This window comes from Eleutherodactylus coqui, chromosome 1, assembly GCF_035609145.1.
Source record: "Eleutherodactylus coqui strain aEleCoq1 chromosome 1, aEleCoq1.hap1, whole genome shotgun sequence".
NCBI classification, from domain to species: Eukaryota; Metazoa; Chordata; class Amphibia; order Anura; family Eleutherodactylidae; genus Eleutherodactylus; species Eleutherodactylus coqui.
In genome coordinates this window covers 58,745,316-58,766,792 of record NC_089837.1, presented here as the reverse complement: position 1 = coordinate 58,766,792, position 21,477 = coordinate 58,745,316, and the positions used below count along the sequence as shown (strand labels likewise).

Sequence of the window (21,477 nt, the reverse complement as noted above, 5' to 3'; positions counted from 1 at the left end):
CACTCAGTTCCAGTAGAGACCTCTGTAACAGCACGTTGCTATAGTGACTGTACACGGCAGGACTGTGAGGCGGAGTGATATATAATGATATAGTCCCGGCGCTACACTGTAATGTAATGAAATGTTAATTGATATTAAATCGTCATTAAATGTTTATTAAAAAGTAACAGCCCCATAAACGTGCAGAAAAGGTACAAATAAAAGTACAGCTTATTATGTAAATAGGGGAGTGAAAAAAATAGTGCGGCAAGGTGTCCGCGCTGTGTTGTTTGCGATAATGTAACAAGCAATATTATATTGGACTACATCAGAGCAGTATGAGAAAGTTTAGAGCCGGTAAAGAAGTGGTTAATGGGACTATACTGTGTGAGGGACAGCGCGGAAGGATACAGAGGTGAAGAAATGAGTGCAAGGTCTGGAGTTGGCAGACTTGACTTCTGCCCTGTGTGGAGGGGTGCCTGGTAAGTAGAGAAAAGGGGATGAAAGCAGGGGTTTGCAGCAGCAGACATAGCAGTGCTGAACTGGAGTAGTTACAAGGTGTGTGTGATACAACAAGTCAGCCCCCCCCCCACCCTCTGAGAGAACAGCGGCGGGCGCTAGGTGGGTGTAGAATTTGCATGTTACTATTAAAGGTACCTTTACGTGGGGCGACTACCAGCCGAATAATCGAGAATGCAAATGGTAGTCATTCTGTGTAAACGCAACCGCCAATCGTTTCCTTCCAGCTTGCCTAAAAAAAATAGTCGCCGGTCGATCAAAACCCGTTTGGTGTAAAGTCACGGTCGTTCGCATTTGCAGGACTTGCAAAAGGATTGGCATGGAGATTCACGCTACGAACAATGGCCCTTATTTAGGAACATTGGCATATATTGCGCCAATTCTTTTTAGAACTTGACAGCCTTGAATAATGCCAGATTTATTAAATTTGCGTACAGAGTTGTACATTTGGCACAATTTACACTGAACGAAAAAAGGAAAGGTGCACGGAAAATGCGCTAATCATTGCATAGCAGTGCTGCGTGAGCCAAAAATGCGCCAATTTTTATTATGAAATATGCTTTGCATCACAAATTGAATTCTGCTTTCTGTACTAATACGAAAAACTTACTCAGCAGTCTAATTACTGGTTTTTAGAGATGAGCGAGTATACTCACTAAGGCACATTACTCGAGCGAGTAGTGCCTTAGCCGAGTATCTCCCCGCTCGTCTCTAAAGATTCGGGGGGCGGGGAGCGGCGGGGGAGAGCGGGGAGGAACGGAGGGGAGATCTCTCTCTCCCTCTCCCCCCCCGCTCCCCGCCGCGACTCACCTGTCACCCACGCCGGCCCCCGAATCTTTAGAGATGGGCGGGGAGATACTCGGATAAGGCACTACTCGCTCGAGTAATGTGCCTTAGTGAGTATACACGCTCATCTCTACTGGTTTTCATACACAAAATGGGGGCAAAAACATGAAAAAAATTTATTTTACGCCAATTTCTGCATAACACCACAACGTGCGACAACTTTGCATTCAGAAATATGTTTTGCAACAAATAATTCATTCTGCTGCATCTGCTAAATAATTAGTCAGCAGACCGAATAATGAGAAGAATTAGCCCAAAAATGGGGGCAAAATCAAGAAAAAAATTATCTAGCCACGTTGTTTATTTTGTGCCAAAAATGTATGACAAATGCCTCTTAGTTTATACTTTCATCAGGTTTTACTAGCCGCAGTTTTCACTGACACGTTCTTGTAGTAACGCTAGGCTGAAGCTAGCCCCGCCCACTTTCAGGGAGGAAAAAAAATGGTCGATCTTCTCAGATTGTTTGCACCAAAAAATAAACAATTTGTATGTTTTTCTAAAACTCTGTGCGCCTTTTCCGTCACATCTTTAACTGATTGGCCATTTCAATGTCTGGCAGCATCAGTGCGCGTTTTTTTACATGCGCAATTGCGCACAACTTCTGTGTGCAAAAAGTGCAGTAAAAACTGCTGTTGCACCGCAAAAACGGTATGAAGTTAATTTAATCAATAAGTTTTCGTTATTTAAATAGAATAAACAGTGCTGCAGACGGCGCTATTTCTTCCGTTTAAGAAACGGAAAGCGAACAGGAGCAAACAAAAAGCTTTTAAAAACCCTGGTGAAGTTGGCGCGGGAAAAAAACGGATCATTTTCATTTCATCTCTCTTCTCCAAAAAGGGAACAGAGGAGGAAAGCCAAAATGGAGATTAAAGACGATCTGTTGTTGATCAGTTATTCATCTTCATCCTTTTTTGTCCACTAGGGGGATGTTTCACTCAGCAAGATGACTTCTGGCCACAGAGGAAAAGTAAAAGAAGGAATGGTGACGGTACACAGCGCCCGGCTGTCCGAGGGACTGTTCCCCTGTCCCGAACAGACAAGGGTGAGTCTTATGCTTGTAGCTCTTCAGTCCTTTCTTCTCTTCTGCAGATCGCGTTGGTTTTCCAGTTTTAATGAACTTCATTGTGCTAGATGTGGAACCGCGGCAATTTGACGCATAATTAACGGATCAGATCGTTTTTGGGACATTTGAAGAAACCGGTAAACAATATACTGAACCCATAATTAAAGTGCGTTGCATCTGTCAGGGTTCAGCTCCCACCAATTCGGACCCATTACACCATTTCCCCTGGGTTTAACTGTAAGGCTGGGTTCACATGGGTCGGAATGTCCGTGAGGACGTACCGCACGGAAATTCCGCCTGCAATCTTAAGCCCGACTAAGCAGCAAAGTGAATGAGATATGCAAAATCTCACCCACAAGCTGCGGACAGTCTTATGGCCAAGCCGTGCTGAAAATGACATTCCGCACGGAATTCAAAGCCGCGGCATGTCAATTGTAGCACCGTTTCCGCTCCAAGCTCTCTCCTCTCTATGGGGAGAAATGGCCGCAGCAAAATAAGCCGCGCCAAAACCCACATGGCTTCAGCTGCAGAAATCTCGCAGAATTTCAGTGCGGTCCCGCTGTGGACATTGATTTCCACCCCGTGTGAAGCCATCCTAAGGGAGCGTCCACATAACGTTATTGTGCACGTTATCTGACTACGCTTGGCCGTTCCGTGACAGCTGCTAAAAACAGCGCTGTGGCGAATCCCCGAATGGAAACAAAGGGGGCCATTCACTTCTATTGTAAACGATGCCCTTTTGGTGTCCTTTTTACTAGGGTCACCATTGTTTCCGTTGTATTTGGAGTATAGAATAACGGAATTGATGACTTCTTGTAAGACGGACACCAAAGAGGTGTCCGATTTACAACAGGGGGTCCGAATGACCCCCTTTTCTTGCTTTCAGGGATTCCGTCAAGCAGGCACAGAACCCCTGAGTGTAATCTCATGGCATGTACAATAACGCTATGTGAATGCCCCCTAACCGTAGCGCCCACCGCTCTTAGATGCCATGAAAAACTGCACTGGGGACCTGCAGTGCGGAGACTTGTCCCATCAACAAGGAGGGATCAGATACTAACTGAGCCCTGAGTGCTCTGCGGATAGCAAGATGCCAGTCCTATACGGCCTCATGTCCATGGTAAAAAGATGATTTAAAATCCGCAGCGTTTTTCCTGCACGCGGATCCGCGCCCCATAGGGATGCATTGGACACCCGCAGGTAGTTGTATACCTGCGGATGTCATTTTCCCCTTGAGGCGCAAATTGCGTTCGCTGAAAAAAAAAAAACATGCTCCATTTTAGTGCGGGTCTCCCGCGGGGACGGCTCCTGCAGAAGCCCATGGAAGCCGTCTGGATCCACAGTAAACCGGCGCCTGAATTTCTGCTCTCTGCGCGGGAGAGCAGGCGTTAAAAAAATGGAGTGCTGCCGGCGTGCTGCGCACATCCGCCGGGCCGAAGAAAGAAGATCCGGCCGCGACGGAGGGCAGGTCCACGGCGTCCGGACAGGTGAGTAAATTCTTCTCTTTAGCCTCATGTTCCCGGGAAAGGAGAGACCCGCTGCGGGATTCTGCATGAAGAATCCGCTGCGGGCCTGATTTTCCCCGTGGACGTGAGGCCTACGTACGTCGTACGCGCTCCTTCCGCGCAGACTGTCCTGCCGTTCTTTTGTCGCCTGGATGATTGATGTAATTCTTGTTGTGGACTAATTTCAGGTTGGTCTACAGGAGAAACAATAGAGCTGTAACCATAGAGCCTGACTGGCTAAGCGCTTACAAGAATCCTCCACTTCCTCTTCTCCGTGCATTTGTAATGGCGCCATTTTATTTTCATAGTAAATCTCTGTGGCGTGATTTTATTCCGTCCGTCCTTCTCACATGGTTTAAGAATCTCTTGCAGTGTTTGGCAGCAGATGTACCTGCACAAGGTGGTGCTTTAGGACATTTACCTTCACAACTCTGTCATAGGAGCATAACCCCAAAATCCACGGAGTACTCGATCCATCACATGGGGCACCACTGTTCCCAAATTCCCCCATTGACTTAAAATGGGGTCCATCAAGTTCCGTCCTGAGGTTTGTTATAGTGCAGCATGCTCTGCGGCGAAACTTTAATTTTCACAAATTGGATGGACTCTGGAATGGAACCTCTAATGCAGATGTGAACATGACATTAGAGGGGTTTACTGGGACTTTTAGTATGGATGACCTGTCCTAAGGATAGGTAGTTGATTGGTGGGGGTCAACCGCTTGAGATTCCCACTGATCAGCTGACCCTCTAGACCCTCAGCCAGTGCGGACTGCATTAGAAGAAGATCGTGCTGTCATTTTTGCAGCGGCCCGGTTTGATACGGCCGATACGGCTCCCTCCCATGCAGTACTAAACCAGGCTTCTGCAATACAGACCGGCTATCTGCTTCCAGGGCTGTGCGCACTGACAGCAAACCCAGGATCCCAAGCATTGGACCCCCAACAATCAACTATTGAGGACCTATGCTAACGATCGATCGTTAATAGTAAAAGTCCTGGACAACCTGTTGTCCAAAGATTTAGACTTCTCCCCTATCCTATCTTTGGGACTGCCGAAGAGAATCCCAGACCAGCATCAGCCTATCTTCAGCAGTCCCATATAGATGACCTGTGGAGTTCCAAGTGGTCAGACCTCCCGATCAGATGCCTATCCCCTAACTTGTGGATAGAGAATAAGTTTAAATCTTAGGACAGCCCTTTTAACACTAGTGGAAAGTTGACTGAAGCCAATTAAATATGGTGTATTTTCCGCTCTCTCCATTGAAAACGCCTGCACGCTCGACAAAGCTTAGTGTGCATCGGTATGGGGGAGTTGGGAGCAATAGTGATTGTCTCACAGCTGTTTAAAGTACAATTATGTGTAAATGGAATGATACAGGCATATCATTTATCGCGGACTCCGTATGATCAGCTGATTGGGCGCCCACTATCAGCACCGCTACACTCAGGGGTACAGAATGGAAGCTGCTGCTCCGACCTCTGTGTAGTGGCAGACACTTGTAACTGCAGGCTGGGTCTCATTAAAATCTATGGGAGCTGCACCTGCAGTTACAAGCACCGGCCACTGTACAGGGTCGGAGCAGCAGCGGGCGTCCGATCAACTGATCGTCTGGGATCCTGAGTGGTGGACCCAACTCGACTATTGGTGATCTATGCTGAGGATGGGTCAATAATTACTATTTCTCTTGAAAACCCCTTTTAATACTATAGATCTTCTGAAGTCAATAGGCTTTTTCCTGATGAAATTTAATTGTATAGGTGACATATAACGCTCTATGCCATGTCAGCTGACCACATAAACAGGTTGGCATGTCGCCTGTAGCAGTTCATACATCAGCTGAGCCTACTGAACATCTCCTTGGCCATAGACATATAAGGCCAAATCAGACATTGTTGCCCGGCTAGGATTTGCGCTTATAATGCACAACTTTATAGAAAGAACTTCTCCTGCCTCCATATATAGGTAGACTCTATAGGGACTAGTAGGAAATCTGCCATGTAACAGTTGTATGTTCTTTCTCAGTCCTTGGCTTTTAGGAATTCATCCCAAAAACATAACAACATCCTGCCGCCCAGGATGACTATGGTTTCACATCCAGTAACCCGAAGGCCGTCTACCACATCTCTTAGGAAGACCGGTAACTGGTTGGCGCACAAGCCGTACGTCCAGGTAAAACCATGTTCTTCCAGGGCCAGACATGGCTCAGATTCCCATTGCTTAATGGACTCTTTTATATTTCCTTGTCCATAGACATATAACTTTATAGTGATGATTTTGACAATTCCTTTGAGAATATGCAGTAAGTGGAATAAGGGACCACCACTTGTCATCCCCTCTTCGCTTCGCACCTCTTCATGCAATAATAGGTCTGCTTGAAATATTTCCATTCTGAGATTTTCTATTATTTTCTCAGCTATTAGTGGATGAAGAAAGTCGGGAGATCAGTGCAATGACCCAGTGTATTCTGGACACCGAGGACCTCTATAACCAGGTACTTGTAGGGCACAGGTGAGAAGAGAACAAATTGCTAAAAATCCATAAAGAGAAGAGGAAACTATGTTCTACACATTTTTTCTTCTGTCAATGGTCATCATTACCCTTAAAGGGGTTGTCCCGCGAAAGCAAGTGGGTCTATACACTTCTGTATGGCCATATTAATGCACTTTGTAATGTACATTGTGCATTAATTATGAGCCATACAGAAGTTATTCACTTACCTGTTCCGTTGCTAGCGTCCTCGTCTCCATGGAGCCGTCTAATTTCAGCGTCTAATCGCCCGATTAGACGCGCTTGCGCAGTCCAGTCTTCCCCCTTCTGAATGGGGCCGCTCGTGCCAGAGAGCGGCTCCTCGTAGCTCCACCCCGTCACGTGTGCCGATTCCAGCCAATCAGGAGGCTGGAATCGGCAATGGAACGCACAGAGCCCACGGTGCACCATGGGAGAAGACCTGCGGTCCACCGTGGGTGAAGATCCCGGCGGCCATCTTCGCAAGGTAAGTAAGAAGTCACCGGAGCGCGGGGATTCGGGTAAGTACTATCCGGTTTTTTTTTTTTAAACCCCTGCATCGGGTTTGTCTCGCGCCGAACGGGGGGGGGGGGCTATTGAAAAAAAAAAAAAAACCGTTTCGGCGCGGGACAACCCCTTTAACTTAAAATTCTTGTAGCCTGGAACTTAACCGGTCAAACAATTCCTGCTGATCCGGCATTCATGAGATTTGATCATAAAACTATTTTTATATGATAATATTGAGATGGTTCAAAGGGTCAAAACAGGTGATGGTCAGGACTCTGGTGGAAGCGTCAGGCGAAGATTCGAAACCACTTTACATGGGCGCAAAATGACTTGTGACAGGCGACTCGGGACATCGTGATCTCAGAAGTCATACACTTGTAGTAAAAGGTTCTGTTAAGAACCTGGTGGTGGAAGCTCTGGGGCATGATAGCAGTGGTAGAAGATAGAGACTGGGTCTGAAGAATCCCTTGGTTCCACTTACTAGGGGGTTCATATCACATGACTGTTTGCAGAAGAGTCACAGATATCTGAAGAGATGGTAGTGGCAAGTTGCATAACATAACCTAGCAGTGGAACTGGATGAGGACAGGATGAATCAGCAATAGCATTAATACTTTAGAGTCCTAACCTAATGGCAGAGCAGAAGATGTACCTGAGGTTTAGCCTTAGATAAACAGAAGATGTAGCCAAGACTTGAAGCCTTAAAGGGGTTGTCCCGAGGCAGCAAGTGGGTCTGTACACTTCTGCATGGCCATAATAATGCACTTTGTAATGTACATTGTGCATTAATTATGAGCCATGCAGAAGTTATAAAAAGTTTTATACTTACCTGCTCCGTTGCTGGCGTCCTCGTCTCCATGGTGCCGACTAATTTTCGCCCTCCGATGGCCAAATTAGCCGCGCTTGCGCAGTCCGGGTCTTCTGCAGTCTTCTATGGGGCTCCGTGTAGCTCCGCCCCGTCACGTGCCGATTCCAGCCAATCAGGAGGCTGGAATCGGCAGTGGACCGCACAGAAGAGCTGCGGTCCACGGAGGAAGAGGCCATCTTCAGCGGTGAGTAGAGAAGTCACCGGAGCGCGGGGATTCAGGTAAGCGCTCCGGTGAGCTTTCTTTACCTCCCTGCATCGGGGTTGTCTCGCGCCGAACGGGGGGGGGGGTTGAAAAAAAAAAAAACCCGTTTCGGCGCGGGACAACCCCTTTAAAGGGGTTTTCCAGGGAGAATACTATTAATGACCTATACTCAGGATAGGTTATCAATAGTTGATCGTTTGGGGTCCATCGCTTGGGACCCTGATCAATCAGCTGATTGTGCACCTGTTGACAGAGCCACAGTTATACGGGGGTCGGAGCGGAAGCAGCGGAAGTCTCTGCTCCGACCTCTGTGAAGTTGCTGACACTTGTAATTGCAAATACAGCTGTCGTTGAAATCAATCCGAGCCGTATCTACAGTTACAAGTGTCGGCCACTTTACAGAGGTCGGAGCAGGGACTTTCGTTCCATCTAACCAAAATGTGAGAACCAAACTGGAATTGAAGATGTTCTTCAGGACTTTTAGTATCGATGATCTATCCTCAGGATAGTCATCAATAGCTGATAGGCGGGGTTGGTCGCACAGAATTTCAGCTAATTGTTGGCACCACTGTCAATACAGACAGAGCTATCTAAATTGTAGTGGCCCAGTTTGGTACTGCAGCAAAGCTCCTATTGACTTCAATGGGAGTTGAACCTGTAGTACCAAACTGGGCTTCTGTTGACAGCACTAGCTGCTTCCACTGCTGACAGCAGAGTTGGCAATCAGCTGATCGGTGAGGATACCAAGCGATTGACCCCCGCCCATCATCTACTAATGACCTATCCCGAGGACCGGTCATCAACTGATCCATAGTAAAAGTTTTGAAGAACACCTTTAATAGTCAGAGATGGAAGCAATATTAGGAACAGGAATCAGAATCTGCTGCAGAAGGATCTGCCTGTATACCGAAATCTGACAGTTCCATAATATTGGCTAAACCACTGCAAGCATATTGGAGATTTTCAGCTTTGTGGTAGTGTGGGCCAGGCACCCTGCTGAGAGGAGAGACCTATCTGTGATTTGGCGACTTGCAAGTAACTTCCTTTTGCCAGGTGCAAACTGACTCCATTTGACCAACCCTAGGACCATTGTTGGTCAGTAAGGCACCCGAGACGGTATCGACAGTGGCTGTGGCTATGGAGCTCTCGCTTCATGGATGAGGGGCTTGTTCAGGATCAGAGGTGTTACATTTGATGCTTTCTCTTCTTGCATGCACTTACACTGTAGGCAGTATTGACTCTGGCACTCTGTCCTCCTCAATGTATAAAACAACGGATGGGCGAGCGCTCTCTTATGTATCTCTTTAGGTAGTTGTTTAGCGTTGATTCTTTGTATTGCTCTTTTAGAGAGTGGATGAATATGTGAAACAGGTAGAGCAGGCGGAACAGTGCAGGAAGGAGATCCAGCACAAGAGGTGGACGGAACGAGTGGCGGATCCTTTACAGAAATCCATTCAGAAATACATTGATAACCAATCCAGTGAGGACATAGAAAAGCGCAGAAGACGACTTCTGGCTCAGTACTTACGATATTGCAACAAAAAGGTAAAACTACAAAGGTCTTATTCATCACTGTTTCTATAAGTGGTGGGAGCGGCATGAATTACTATCTCTTTGGAGGGATTCTTCTAAAGATCTTACAGTATGCTGGTCTCAAGCAGCAGTCGGCGAAAGAACATGCCCCAATTTTCCCTTTTAGTACGGTAAGTTATATTTTATAACTTAGATTAACTATAGAGGAGGAACGGAAGCGCTACAGATAAGTGCTATTTCAGTCCATCTTTTAAGTGAGCGTCATAAGTGTGACTTGAAATTAGTGATTTTGGATTTAGGGACTTTGAAAGAGAAATTAATTACTGTTTATCTATTTGAATCTTTGCATATGCTACTGCTCCAGTAAGAAGGGAAATAGGAGCATAGGGCAGGCTAGACAGGTCCTGGTAGTGGGAAACTCAATTATTAGGGGGACAGACAGAGCATGCCACAAATCCTGGGATCGTCGAACGGCATGTTGTCTTCTTGGCGCTCGAGTTCGACAAATTGTGGATCGGGTTGACAGAATACTGGGAGGGGCTGGTGAGGATCCAGGGTCACGGTACCCATTGGCACCAATGACAAAGTTAGAGGTAGGTGGAAGATCCTTAAAAGCGATTTCAGGGAACTAGAATGTAAGTTTAGGGCAGGGGTGTCAAACTCATTTTCACTGAGGGCCACATCGGGCTTATGGTGACCTTCAAAGGGCCGATTGTAAGACAGTATAGTAAGGGCTTGTTCACACAAGCGTATTTGCGTACATAATATGCAGTGAATAGAAGCCATTGATTTCAGTGAGTTCAGTCACATGATGTACATTTTCACACAGCATGACCTATTTTGTTGTGTACTACGCACCCCAATAGGCCATTGAAGTGAATGGGCCGTGCAAATATGTGGTGAATGTGCAGGAAACCTATGTATTCACTGCATATTTGGGCACCATCTCAGTGGGCCCATCTGCGTTCTTTTTTCCGTGCCTAAATATGCAGGCATTAGCAATTTTTGATTGCGCAAATACACAGCGTATTTGTGCTACCGAAATGCCCATGTGAACAAGCCCTAATAGTGACCCCCCCAGCAGCCACCATTATCCCCCCCCCTCAGAAGCCACCATTAACCCCCCCCCTCTCAGCAGCCACCATTAACCCCCCCCTCTCAGCAGCCACCATTAACCCCCCCCTCTCAGCAGCCACCATTAACCCCCCCCTCAGCCACCATTAACCCCCCCCCCTCAGCCACCATTTACCCCCCTCCTCCAGCAGCCACCATTAACCCCCCTCCTCCAGCAGCCACCATTAACCCCCCCCCGTAGCTACCATTAGCCCCCCCTCTCAGCAGCCACCATTAACCCCCCCTCTCAGCAGCCACCATTAACCCCCCCTCTCAGCAGCCACCATTAACCCCCCCCTCTCAGCAGCCACCATTAACCCCCCCCTCTCAGCAGCCACCATTAACCCCCCCTCTCAGCAGCCACCATTAACCCCCCCCTCTCAGCAGCCACCATTAACCCCCCCCTCTCAGCAGCCACCATTAACCCCCCCCTCTCAGAAGCCACCATTGACCCCCCCTCAGCCACCATTAACCCCCCTCCTCCAGCAGCCACCATTAACCCCCCTCCTCCAGCAGCCACCATTAACCCCCCCCCCCGTAGCTACCATTAACCCCCCCTCAGCAGCCACCATTAACCCCCCCTCAGCAGCCACCATTAACCCCCCCCTCTCAGCAGCCACCATTAACCCCCCCCTCTCAGCAGCCACCATTAACCCCCCCTCTCAGCAGCCACCATTAACCCCCCCTCTCAGCAGCCACCATTAACCCCCCCTCTCAGCAGCCACCATTAACCCCCCCTCTCAGCAGCCACCATTAACCCCCCCTCTCAGCAGCCACCATTAACCCCCCCTCTCAGCAGCCACCATTAACCCCCCCTTAGCAGCCACCATTAACCCCCCCTTAGCAGCCACCATTAACCCCCCCCTCTCAGCAGCCACCATTAACCCCCCCCCCTCTCAGCAGCCACCATTAACCCCCCCTCTCAGCAGCCACCATTAACCCCCCCTCTCAGCAGCCACCATTAACCCCCCCTCTCAGCAGCCACCATTAACCCCCCCTCTCAGCAGCCACCATTAACCCCCCCCTCTCAGCAGCCACCATTAACCCCCCCCTCTCTGCAGCCACCATAACCCCCCCCCCCCTCTCAGCAATCACCATTAACCCCCCCCTCTCAGCAGCCACCATTAACCCCCCCCCCCCAGCAGCAACCATTAATACCATTAACACCCCCCTCTCAGCAGCCACCATTAACCCCCCCTCTCAGCAGCCACCATTAACCCCCCCCTCTCAGCAGCCACCATTAACCCCCCCCCTCTCAGCAGCCACCATTAACCCCCCCCCTCTCAGCAGCCACCATTAACCCCCCCCCCTCTCAGCAATCACCATTAACCCCCCCTCTCAGCAGCCACCATTAACCCCCCCCCCCCCCAGCAGCAACCATTAATACCATTAACACCCCCCTCGGCAGCCACCATTAACCCCCCCCCCCCCTCTCGGCAGCCACCATTAACCCCCCCCCCCCCCTCTCAGCAGCCACCATTAACCCCCCCTCTCAGCAGCCACCATTAACCCCCCCCCCCCCCCTCTCAGCAATCACCATTAACCCCCCCTCTCAGCAGCCACCATTAACCCCCCCCCCCCAGCAGCAACCATTAATACCATTAACACCCCCCTCGGCAGCAACCACTAAATCCCCCCCCCCCCCCAGCAGCCACCATTAGCCCCCCTAAACCACATACTTACCTCCTCCTTGCTGTCTGCGCTGCTTCCCCTCCGCTCACATATTAACATTTTCCACATCACTTCTGCTTATTCAGCAGTTCCAGCAGCCTGATTGGTTGTTTGGGTTGGCTGATTCACCAAGCAACCAATCAGGTTGCTGGAATTGCTGAATAGGGCAGAAGTGTTGTGAAAAATGTTAATATGCCAGCGGGGAGCTGCAGCACTCCAGCTGGTAATAGCTTAGTGGTGAGCAGCGTCGGCACGCCGCGGGCCACATGAAACGAGGCAGCGGGCCGGATTCGGCCCGCGGGCCTTGTGTTTGACACATGTGGTTTAGGGCAAGGAACTCCAAAGTAGCAGTTTCTGAAATACTACCTGTACAATGTGCCACACCAGAAAGGTGGCTCCAGAGTTGGTGAAGGAAGGAGGGGTTCAGGTTCCTGGTCTGACTTTGCTGTTGCACAAGGAAAGACTAGAAGCAATGGGATGAAACTGAAAGGGAGGGAGACACAAATTAGATATTAGAAAAAGCTTTCTGACAGTGAAGAGTGATCAAAGAGTGGAACAGGTTACCAAGGGAGGTTGCGAGTTCTCCTTTAATGGAAGGCTGCACAAATATCTGTCTGGAATGATTTAGGTAATCCTGCACTGAGCAGGAGGTTGGACCTGATGACCCTGGAAGTCCCTTCCAACTCTACTATTCAATGATTCTATGTTGGCTACAGGTTCTACCATAGGGATAAGCTGTATCTCAATGGGGAGGGTGCAGCTGGGCTGGGGGAGAAAATCATAGAATGGTAGAGTTGGAAGGGACCTCCAGGGTCATCGGGTCCAACCTCCTACTCAGTGCTAAAAAGTTGCAGAAGTGTGTTGAAACTAGGTACTGGGGGGACGGCAACCAGAGAGATAGGGAGGTAGACCGTGACCTGGGACTAATTAATGGAAATTGGGGGTGGAGCAGCGGGAGGGGTTAGAACTTGCAAAACAGATAGTAAGAATACATGTAATATAAAATATAACCAAACCCCCTCTAAACCCCTGACCAATACAATCTTGTTGCTCCGGCAGCATCTGTGTCATATTACCTCAACTTAAAATCAGTCTCTACGTGTTTTATTGATATAGTTAACATTGACTAGTAGTATTGTGAGATCTGATTTACAATCCCATGTAATTTAAGGCATGCAGGCAGGTATTTCCATATTTTTGTCCATACTCTGTATTTTCTTCAAGTTATTGTTATTTATTGCACATCCTGTTCCTGGAAGTAATAAGATATACAGTCGATGGTTGTTGTGAGTTGGGATGGAGCTGCGATGTGCATTATTGATGTGATTTTCTTCTCCTCCTGCAGGGTAGCGCATTTATGAGAGATTATGACTCCTCTGAGTACGACCCATTTATTAATCGACTTTACAAGCACTACCTCCGGGTAAGAAAAACCTAATGGGTCTCCGGGGTACTTACTAGCGAAGCGCTCCCAACAATACTCCATGGAGGGCTGTTCTACAGCACTTATACTATGAGATCAATATACGGAATGAATTACCATGATAGATCTGACTTTTACTGACCCAGTGATGCCAAAGATGGTTTTTGGTGGTTGTTTTCCTTTTTCATAAATCTAGGAAAACTGCTTTTTTTAAAAACTTTTAGTTCCTTTTTGGGGACATGAACTTGCATTTATTTGATCGCTTATACAGTATAATGTAAATACTTTAGTATTACATTATACCGCAGTCTATCAAGTCGTGCTACAGGCATTTTTTTTTCTGGTGGTGTCCACCATGCAAAATAAATAATGCATTACTTTGATCAGACGTCTACGGACACAGCGATACCAAATATGTGTGTGTAAAAATAATTAATTAATTAAAAAAATATATATTAATATGGGAAAAAGGAGTTTGAAATTGTTTATTACCTTTTTAGTTTTTTCTACTAATTAACATTTTTTTTTCTCATTTTTACATTCTTATAGGGGACTTGAACTTGCAGAATAATACAGTACCATAGAATTATATTGTAGCGCATTCTGACTGGCAGTGCCACAGACAAGTCTTAATAAGCAATCAGTCATGGTAGTCCTGGGGGACCCTTTAAAAGGCCCCAGGGCAACTGAACAGCACCTTGTGATCTTATCACAGAGTGGCTGTTTGGGATCCCCGAACACAAATTGGGACACTTAAATGCGCTCTCCAAATTGACAATGGCATTTAAAGGGTTAACAGCCACAATTTGCATTCACGATGATTGTGGCTTTTGTGGGCAGGGGTCAGCAGTCAAACACCCCCTAGGGGGTACAATGCTGATGTAGTCTGCACCTCCTTTTAATTGTTTCTTGCACAGTGGTCCTCGTGGCTGGGGATGCCGAAGTGCAGGTAAAAACAGTAAGAGGCTTGTAGTCCTGGATCGGCAATGTGGACCTCTTTTTCTCAGGATCGGTGGATGTCTCAGCAGTTGAATCTAACATAAAGTATTGGCATATCCTAGCAACTGGAATAACCCTTAAGGGCTCATGTCCACGGGCAAAAGAAGAATTAAAATCTGCAGCGGATTTTAACTCTTCACCCGCACGCGGATCCGCGACCCCATAGAAATGCATTGACCACCCGCGGGTAGATAAATACCCGCGGATGGTCAATAAAAGTGAATTTAAAAAATCATGAAGCATGAAAAAAAATGGACCATGCTCCATTTTAGTGCGGGTCTCCCGCGGGGACGGCTCCCGCAGGCTTCTATTGAAGCCTATGGAAGCCATCCGGGTCCGCGGGAGACCCGCGCCTGAATTACACGCACCTGCTCCGGGCGATGCAGATTTTCCTTCCTTCGCGGCCTGATCTTCCTTCTTCGCGGCCGGAACTTCTTTCTTCGGCCGGGTGGATGTGCCCGGTGCATGCGCGCGGCACGCAGCCGGCATGCCAAGCACATCCGCCGGGCCGAAGAAAGAAGATCCAGCCGCGACAGAGAGAAGATCAAGCCGCGAAGAAGGGAAGATCCGGAGCGTGCGGAGAGGTGAGTAATTGTTATTTTAAGCCCTCATGTCCGCGGGGCAGGAGGGACCTGCTACAGATTCTCCATGGAGAATCCGTAGTGCGCCTGATTTTCCCCGTGGACATGAGGCCTTAGGAAAATAATTGTGTAAGCCCTAATCTGACATCCCAGGGAAGGGGTCCCCTGCTCCAGACAATCCCTCTCTTAAAGTGGACCGCATTTAAGAAACAGAACTTCTTTGGTGGTCTCAGGACATCCATGTATCATATGGTTAACCTATGTGATTTGGATGGACTTTATATATAGCTACATTTCCCCTGTGCTACACCTGCAAAAGGTCTCTGCAGTGTGAAGAAGCTGCAAGATGTTTATTTTCTCAGCTCTACTCAAATTGTCTGTTTTCAAAAACCTGTTTTTTGTTCAGGTTTCTACCCCGATGTTTCAGGACCCTCTCCTCCAGCAGTCTCAGAAGAGGTATGAGGAGGAGAAGATAGCCATGCACTGCGAGACCGGTAAAGTATCAGCGCTACCACCAGCTACTACTGCTTGTATTTCCTATGTTGCTGGACAAGTGATAGGCAGATGTCTCGAGTACCTCGGAGGAGGGGGCCACAATTTAAAAACAAAAGATTTCAACTCTTCCAGGGGTGATGCTGATGGTTCCAGTTCACATAAAGTAACCCCATTTTCAAAAACAAATCTGACTTTTTAATTTATTTTTTCAGTGATGGCTGCATAAGGGCTGGTGTGTTTTGGGATGAGTTTCACTTTTCAGTACCATTTAATGTACCATATGATGCATTGGAAAGCTTTTATAAATTTCAAAGTGGGGGTGAAATGGAAAATAAACAACCAATTGCTCCTTTATGGATTTTTTCCCCCCGTTTTTATGGCATTCATAGACCAGTAAACATGACATATCATCTATATTCTGTGGGTCAGTATGATTACATTGATATCAAATATATATATAATTTTTTTTTTTTTGTACCATGCCTTGAAAAAAGAATTTTTTTTATTTTTTTTTTCTCATGGCTTTCTTTTGACCCCCAACCGTGTGAGGGCTCGTCGACTTTTTGATTGCTTTTTATTCAATTTTTTTGTGAGACAGGGTGAGCAAAAAGGGCAATTATTGTATTGTGTATTTTTCTTTCTGATTGTGTTCACCATCCGGGATTATTAGTGTGATATTTAAATAAATTGGCCCTTTACAAATGTAGTGATTTAGCAATTTTTATATTTGTTTCAATTATTTGAAGCAACGCGTGGGAAAGGGGAGGGGCTGTATAAACTTTACATTTTTTAAAATTATTTTTAGTTATGTTTTAAGCCCTCATAAGGGACTTGAACTTGCAATCGTATGATCACTTATACAGCATAATGCAATGCTACATTTATTGCATTATACTGTATTTTAATAGGCTTCCTATTATTAGGCAAACAATCATGGCAGCCCTGGTGCGGGCCTTCAGAGCGCCCCAGGCTGCCATGACACCTGGGCAGCACCCCCCCCAAGGAGAGGTTGGGCCATTTGGTACATTTAAATGCCACTGCCAGAAATGACAGCAGTATTTAAAAGGAAGCAATCACGTCCCCACAGCACCATAAACTAAGTTATGATGCTGTTTGGGGACGTGACTGGGAGCTGGGTTAGGTTTTTTTGGTTTTTTTTTTTATACTCGCCCGCAATCCGGCAGTATCCCCCTCTGAAGTCGGTCGCGCACCACGAAAATCTGACTTTTCCGAGTCTTATGCACCCGCCTTCCTATAGACTTGTATAGGAGACCCCGTGCATAGGACTCTGAAGAGAGTCAGATTTTCGTGCCACGTGCTAATTACAGAGAAAAGGGAGAGGAGAATCGCTGGGGCAGGTCAATATAAAAAAAAAAAATACATCGCCCGGCTCCCTGTTATGTCCCTTAACAGCACTAGCACTTTCTTTAGGCTGCTGTGGGGAGGTGACAAGTTACCTTTAAAGGGAATTCTATGATCGTGGTTGTTGTGCGTAGGTGTCAGATATCAAAGGCAGCCGATACCCACCATGTATGGAGCAGGATCGAGTCCTGAGCCCGCTTCATACAAAGCATATACTGTGGAAGTTCTAACTGCATGGAGCATAGGCTGTTGAGATGTATGTAGCCATATGGCTGATAGGAAGAGGTTAAATTATTTAGTGAAATTGGTCACTGCTTCTGCATGGCTGAGGGTGCAAGTGATACATACTGGAACCACAATGCTTGTCCCACTGCTGTTGTAAAGGGCAGCATAGTCTATTACTGCTGAGGGGTGCATACTTGGAATCTAAAGTGGGCACCAAGGCCACTCTCATGCGTGGTGTCAGCAAAACGCCTTGTTAATGCACCCCATCATTGTGATGAGATGTATTAAAAAGCCTGAAAACACGCCAAAGTAGAGCACACTGCGCTCGATAATCGCAGCGTTAGAAAATGCATAGTTGAAGCACAGGTCTGTGAGGCCACATTGAAGTCAATGGGAGCGTTGTATCTCAATTACAGCGGCATTCAAAATGCTGCGGTAATCACTCCAAAAAGCAAATGCGTGAGAGTGGCCTCAGTGACAAGGGTTTTCAAAATTGGGGATCTAGGCCAACTGAATATGCCCAGTTTTCACATGAACTGATGGTCTCCATGAAAAACATCGATGCATGTCCTATTCTCGTCCGGCTTCATGAGCGCCAGTAGGACATGCAATGTGCAGGGTCCAGGGGGACGAGGCAGCACACTGTTGGGTGTCTCTGTGCTGTCCGATGTGAGTTAGGCGTTTTTTTGGGGACGGCACGAACATGCTGCCGTGTGAAGGTGACCTTAGGGTTCCATGTTTTTTGATGATTGAATCTCCTCTTAAAGGCAGGGTGTTTTCTGCAGAGGAAATCCATGAGCTGAACTTGCAGAAGCTTCCTCGGGTTCCACTGGGTCGTCAGAACATGAACAGTGCTGAATGGCTGAAGATCCCATCAGGATACATTGAGAGTGAGACCAGGCTGAAGAGCAGGTGAGGGTCCTCATGGCGGCTTGTACAGTGAGTATTAATGGCACCCCATTACAAAATATAAACCCCTCACAGTTATCTCCATGCCCAACCATTGGCAGCCATATGAGTATATAAAAGTGCTTCCTGCTATCGTTCTCTTCTCCGTCTATCAGTGTTTTATGTGTTACTTCCATATGTTGCTACACTGCAGTAGGATCACCCACATGACATACCACTATAGACACTGGCAATGTAACTCTCTTCTTTTTAGGGGTTGATAAGTTTCAATGAAAGTAGCTGTTAGGTGTAGTAAGAGATACAGTACAATTGACAGACCAAGATGGCGGCCTTCCTTGTTGTGTAGGAGAGTGGTCCAGGAGACTTATTACAGTGAGCCCTTTCCTTCTGATGTCTTACAGGCAGAGAGTGAGAGGGTCCTGTACTCACGGAGGTCTGGACTTCAAGCTGTGGACAGATACAAAATGCCCACCTGAGACCTTCAACAGTGAGATGAAAATCAATCATAAAAGGAAGTTTCCTGCAAGACCGTCATCTCCCTCTGTATACTGTAAAGATGGGGCGTCCTGACACCATTATGGTATAGATGGTTTGTGTGGCAAAATTGTTGGTGCAACTTTTATTGTGGTCTTGGTTGCAGTGGTTTGGTTGGGGGGGGTCATTTGTTGTGTTAAAAAAGTAGTAAAAAAAGTTCTTGCTGTTCTATATCGGGATCCCAGCCATATTTTTACCCCCTATGGGGTTTGGGGAAAAATTACATTAGATGGGTTTCCCTTCCTTCCAGGTAGAACTGTATCCATATTTGTCTGTACATGTACAGACCCCACCGGGACTTTATTGCTGTATGACGAGGTCACTTTGATTGCCTACAGATTAGCACTATCTCTGGTTCTGTCACTGCTACCAATACGGCTTTGGTGTCATTTTAAAGTCAAGATTATAGCATGTTGCTGCACCAATAGAATTGGAGTGAGGGCGCACTCACCCCACTAAGTTGCGAGGCGCACAAAACTCACAATAAAGTAGACCCCATTATTTTCAGTGGATCCATTCACGTGCACTTTTTCTCTCGTACGATCACTGTGACATCGAAGTTGCACCATGTTCTACTTTTCTTTGAATCAGCAGCAGTTTCGCCCATTGTTTCCGACAGGTGAGAAAAAAATTGCATTGCTCTCACACAGAGATGCAAGTTTTACACAAGGGCAATACAATTTTTAATTTCTCCTATTGGAAATGCATGCGATCTTTCACACGTGAAAATCACATGCTCAGCATTGCAATTTTCCCGCAAATTGCAACGTACTCACAGTGAACATTGCAATTTTACAAGCACGATATCAAGTTTCTCAGACCAATATCGTGCTCATACTTGTGAATGCACCCTTACAGCACTTTGAAGTGGGGTTGGGAATTCTGAATCTTCAGCTGTCATTTCAGAAGGATGGGGGGGAATGAGTAGATGGCAGGTATCATCTGTGATTCTCCTGTCTGTCTCACCTCACTTGCCCAAAACAGGCAGAAAGTCATATAGACCTCACAATGGTACCAATAAAAACTATTAAATCGTCCTGTAGAAACAAGCCCTCCTACAGCTCTCTCAACTCTCTGTGGAAAAAAAGTGCTCTGATCTTGGAATGCGGTGACGGAAAAAAAAATGGTTGCATTGTGCAAAAGTAGTAAAAAATTGTAAAAAAAAAAACTAGAGTTAGTGTTGTCAGATCCGTACTAACCTGTACTATAAAAATATATTTCTACCACACAGCAAATTCTGTAAAAATAGATTTAAAAAACTCATGCAGTAGAAAGTACGTTCTTGAATTTGTTATTAAAGTGTCGCAAACGATGACTTGCCGTGTTCTTTTTGCTCACCCTATTTGGAAAGTGATGAGAAAAATTAACATGACCTCATAGGGGGAAATTGCACAAGTTGGCAGTTCCTGCTCCTGGCTCTTCCCCCCCCCCCTCCCCCCGCAGATGAGGACGACGTATATCGGCTCAGCAAGAAAACCGAGCCGCTATACGTTCGTGGGAATGCACCCTTAGATATAATTTCCTCTCTTTTAGGCATGTGCCAGAAGTATTATGAGTCGCACACATTTTTTAGCTCAAAGTTTACTTTGGCCCTTTTATATGCCAGTCTATGTCCATAATTACATTGCTAACCACCAAAATACAACCCCCCCTACCTGCCAGACCTAAACCCTACTGGGCTAGTGTGGGAGGGGCTGGAGAATCTATGGTTAAAGGCAATGTGTCATCAGGAGATGTCATCCACATTCACCATCAAAACTTTTATATGTCACAGGTATAAATAAGGTTCAGGAAGTGTATTGAGTAGTAAGCTAAACAGTAGAACGAGGGGACAATCTGAGATTAGTTGGGGGAAAATCGGAAGCAGCATCAGGAAATATTATTTTATTGAAAGAGTAGTAGATGCTTGGAACAAACTTCCAGCAGATGATGTTGTAAAATAAACAAGACATTAATTCACGTTTCCTGGGATAAGCATAGATTTAGTCTAAGGGAGACACAAAGGGAGCGCTCACACAGAGCAGAATTATTCCGCAAGATGGAGAGAATGATGTTTCAGAAACCGCATATAAACTTGTGGACTGGGGAGCATAAATCTGCAGCAGCCGACTAAGCCGTGTTTTGTCAATTCCACAATGTATGAAAGCACCCTAAAAATGAAATATAAGTGTAGACTAGATCAACCATGTGGACTTTTTCTGCTGTCAATTTTCTGTTTCTAGGAAATAAAAACTTGCTTTAAACAATAAGTTATGTTAAAGGAGTTTTCCGGTTGTAAACTATGAGCAGGATAGGCTAATCAATATTACAGCAGTGGGGGTCCGTTGCCCTGGATCCCTGCCTGGCTGTTGTTTGGGCCACTGCACTCATGCCAAGAACCGATTTCTGCAGTAAGCAGACAATTCTGTGTGCATTGGTCAGGCTTGGTATTGTAGGCAGTGTCCCCATTCACTTCAGTGGGAGCTTTGCTTGCAATACCAATGCCCACCACTGCAGTGGGAACAGAGTTTTTTGCTTCTTGCAGAAATGTGTTTATTCCGTGAAGGCACAGACCCAGAGATCAGCTGATTGGTGGGGATCCTGAGAAACGGATTGATGGCCTAGCTTAAGGAGAGGTAGAATAGAACTTGGTAATC

At 46.6% G+C, this 21,477-nt stretch overlaps 1 protein-coding gene across 2 annotated transcripts; it reads left to right on the top strand.

The window, feature by feature from the left end:
* Positions 1-384: 384 nt before the first annotated feature.
* FAM228B (family with sequence similarity 228 member B) lies at positions 385-20,153 on the top strand. 2 transcript variants are annotated; one of them, XM_066596626.1, is made up of 9 exons: positions 385-461; positions 2,267-2,386; positions 5,937-6,083; positions 6,328-6,405; positions 9,344-9,541; positions 13,659-13,736; positions 15,723-15,810; positions 18,166-18,310; positions 18,709-20,153. In XM_066596626.1, exons 2-9 carry the CDS (start codon positions 2,288-2,290, stop codon positions 18,875-18,877), a joined length of 1,002 nt encoding a protein of 333 aa, XP_066452723.1. In that variant the 5' UTR covers positions 385-461; positions 2,267-2,287; the 3' UTR covers positions 18,878-20,153. The 2 variants fall into 2 exon arrangements, with proteins under 2 accessions (XP_066452723.1, XP_066452733.1); XM_066596636.1 differs by having other exon boundaries at positions 452-537.
* Positions 20,154-21,477: the final 1,324 nt, after the last annotated feature.

What these genes read in the sequence shown, in the direction of transcription:
- FAM228B (XM_066596626.1), top strand. Translation starts at nt 2,288, where the DNA reads ATGACTTCTGGCCACAGAGGAAAAGTAAAAGAAGGAATGGTGACGGTA. An exon ending in CGCACAAGCCGTACGTCCAG is followed by an intron (nt 6,084 to 6,327) that starts GTAAAACCATGT and finishes TTATTTTCTCAG; the next exon opens with CTATTAGTGGATGAAGAAAG. An exon ending in AGCCATGCACTGCGAGACCG is followed by an intron (nt 15,811 to 18,165) that starts GTAAAGTATCAG and finishes CTCCTCTTAAAG; the next exon opens with GCAGGGTGTTTTCTGCAGAG.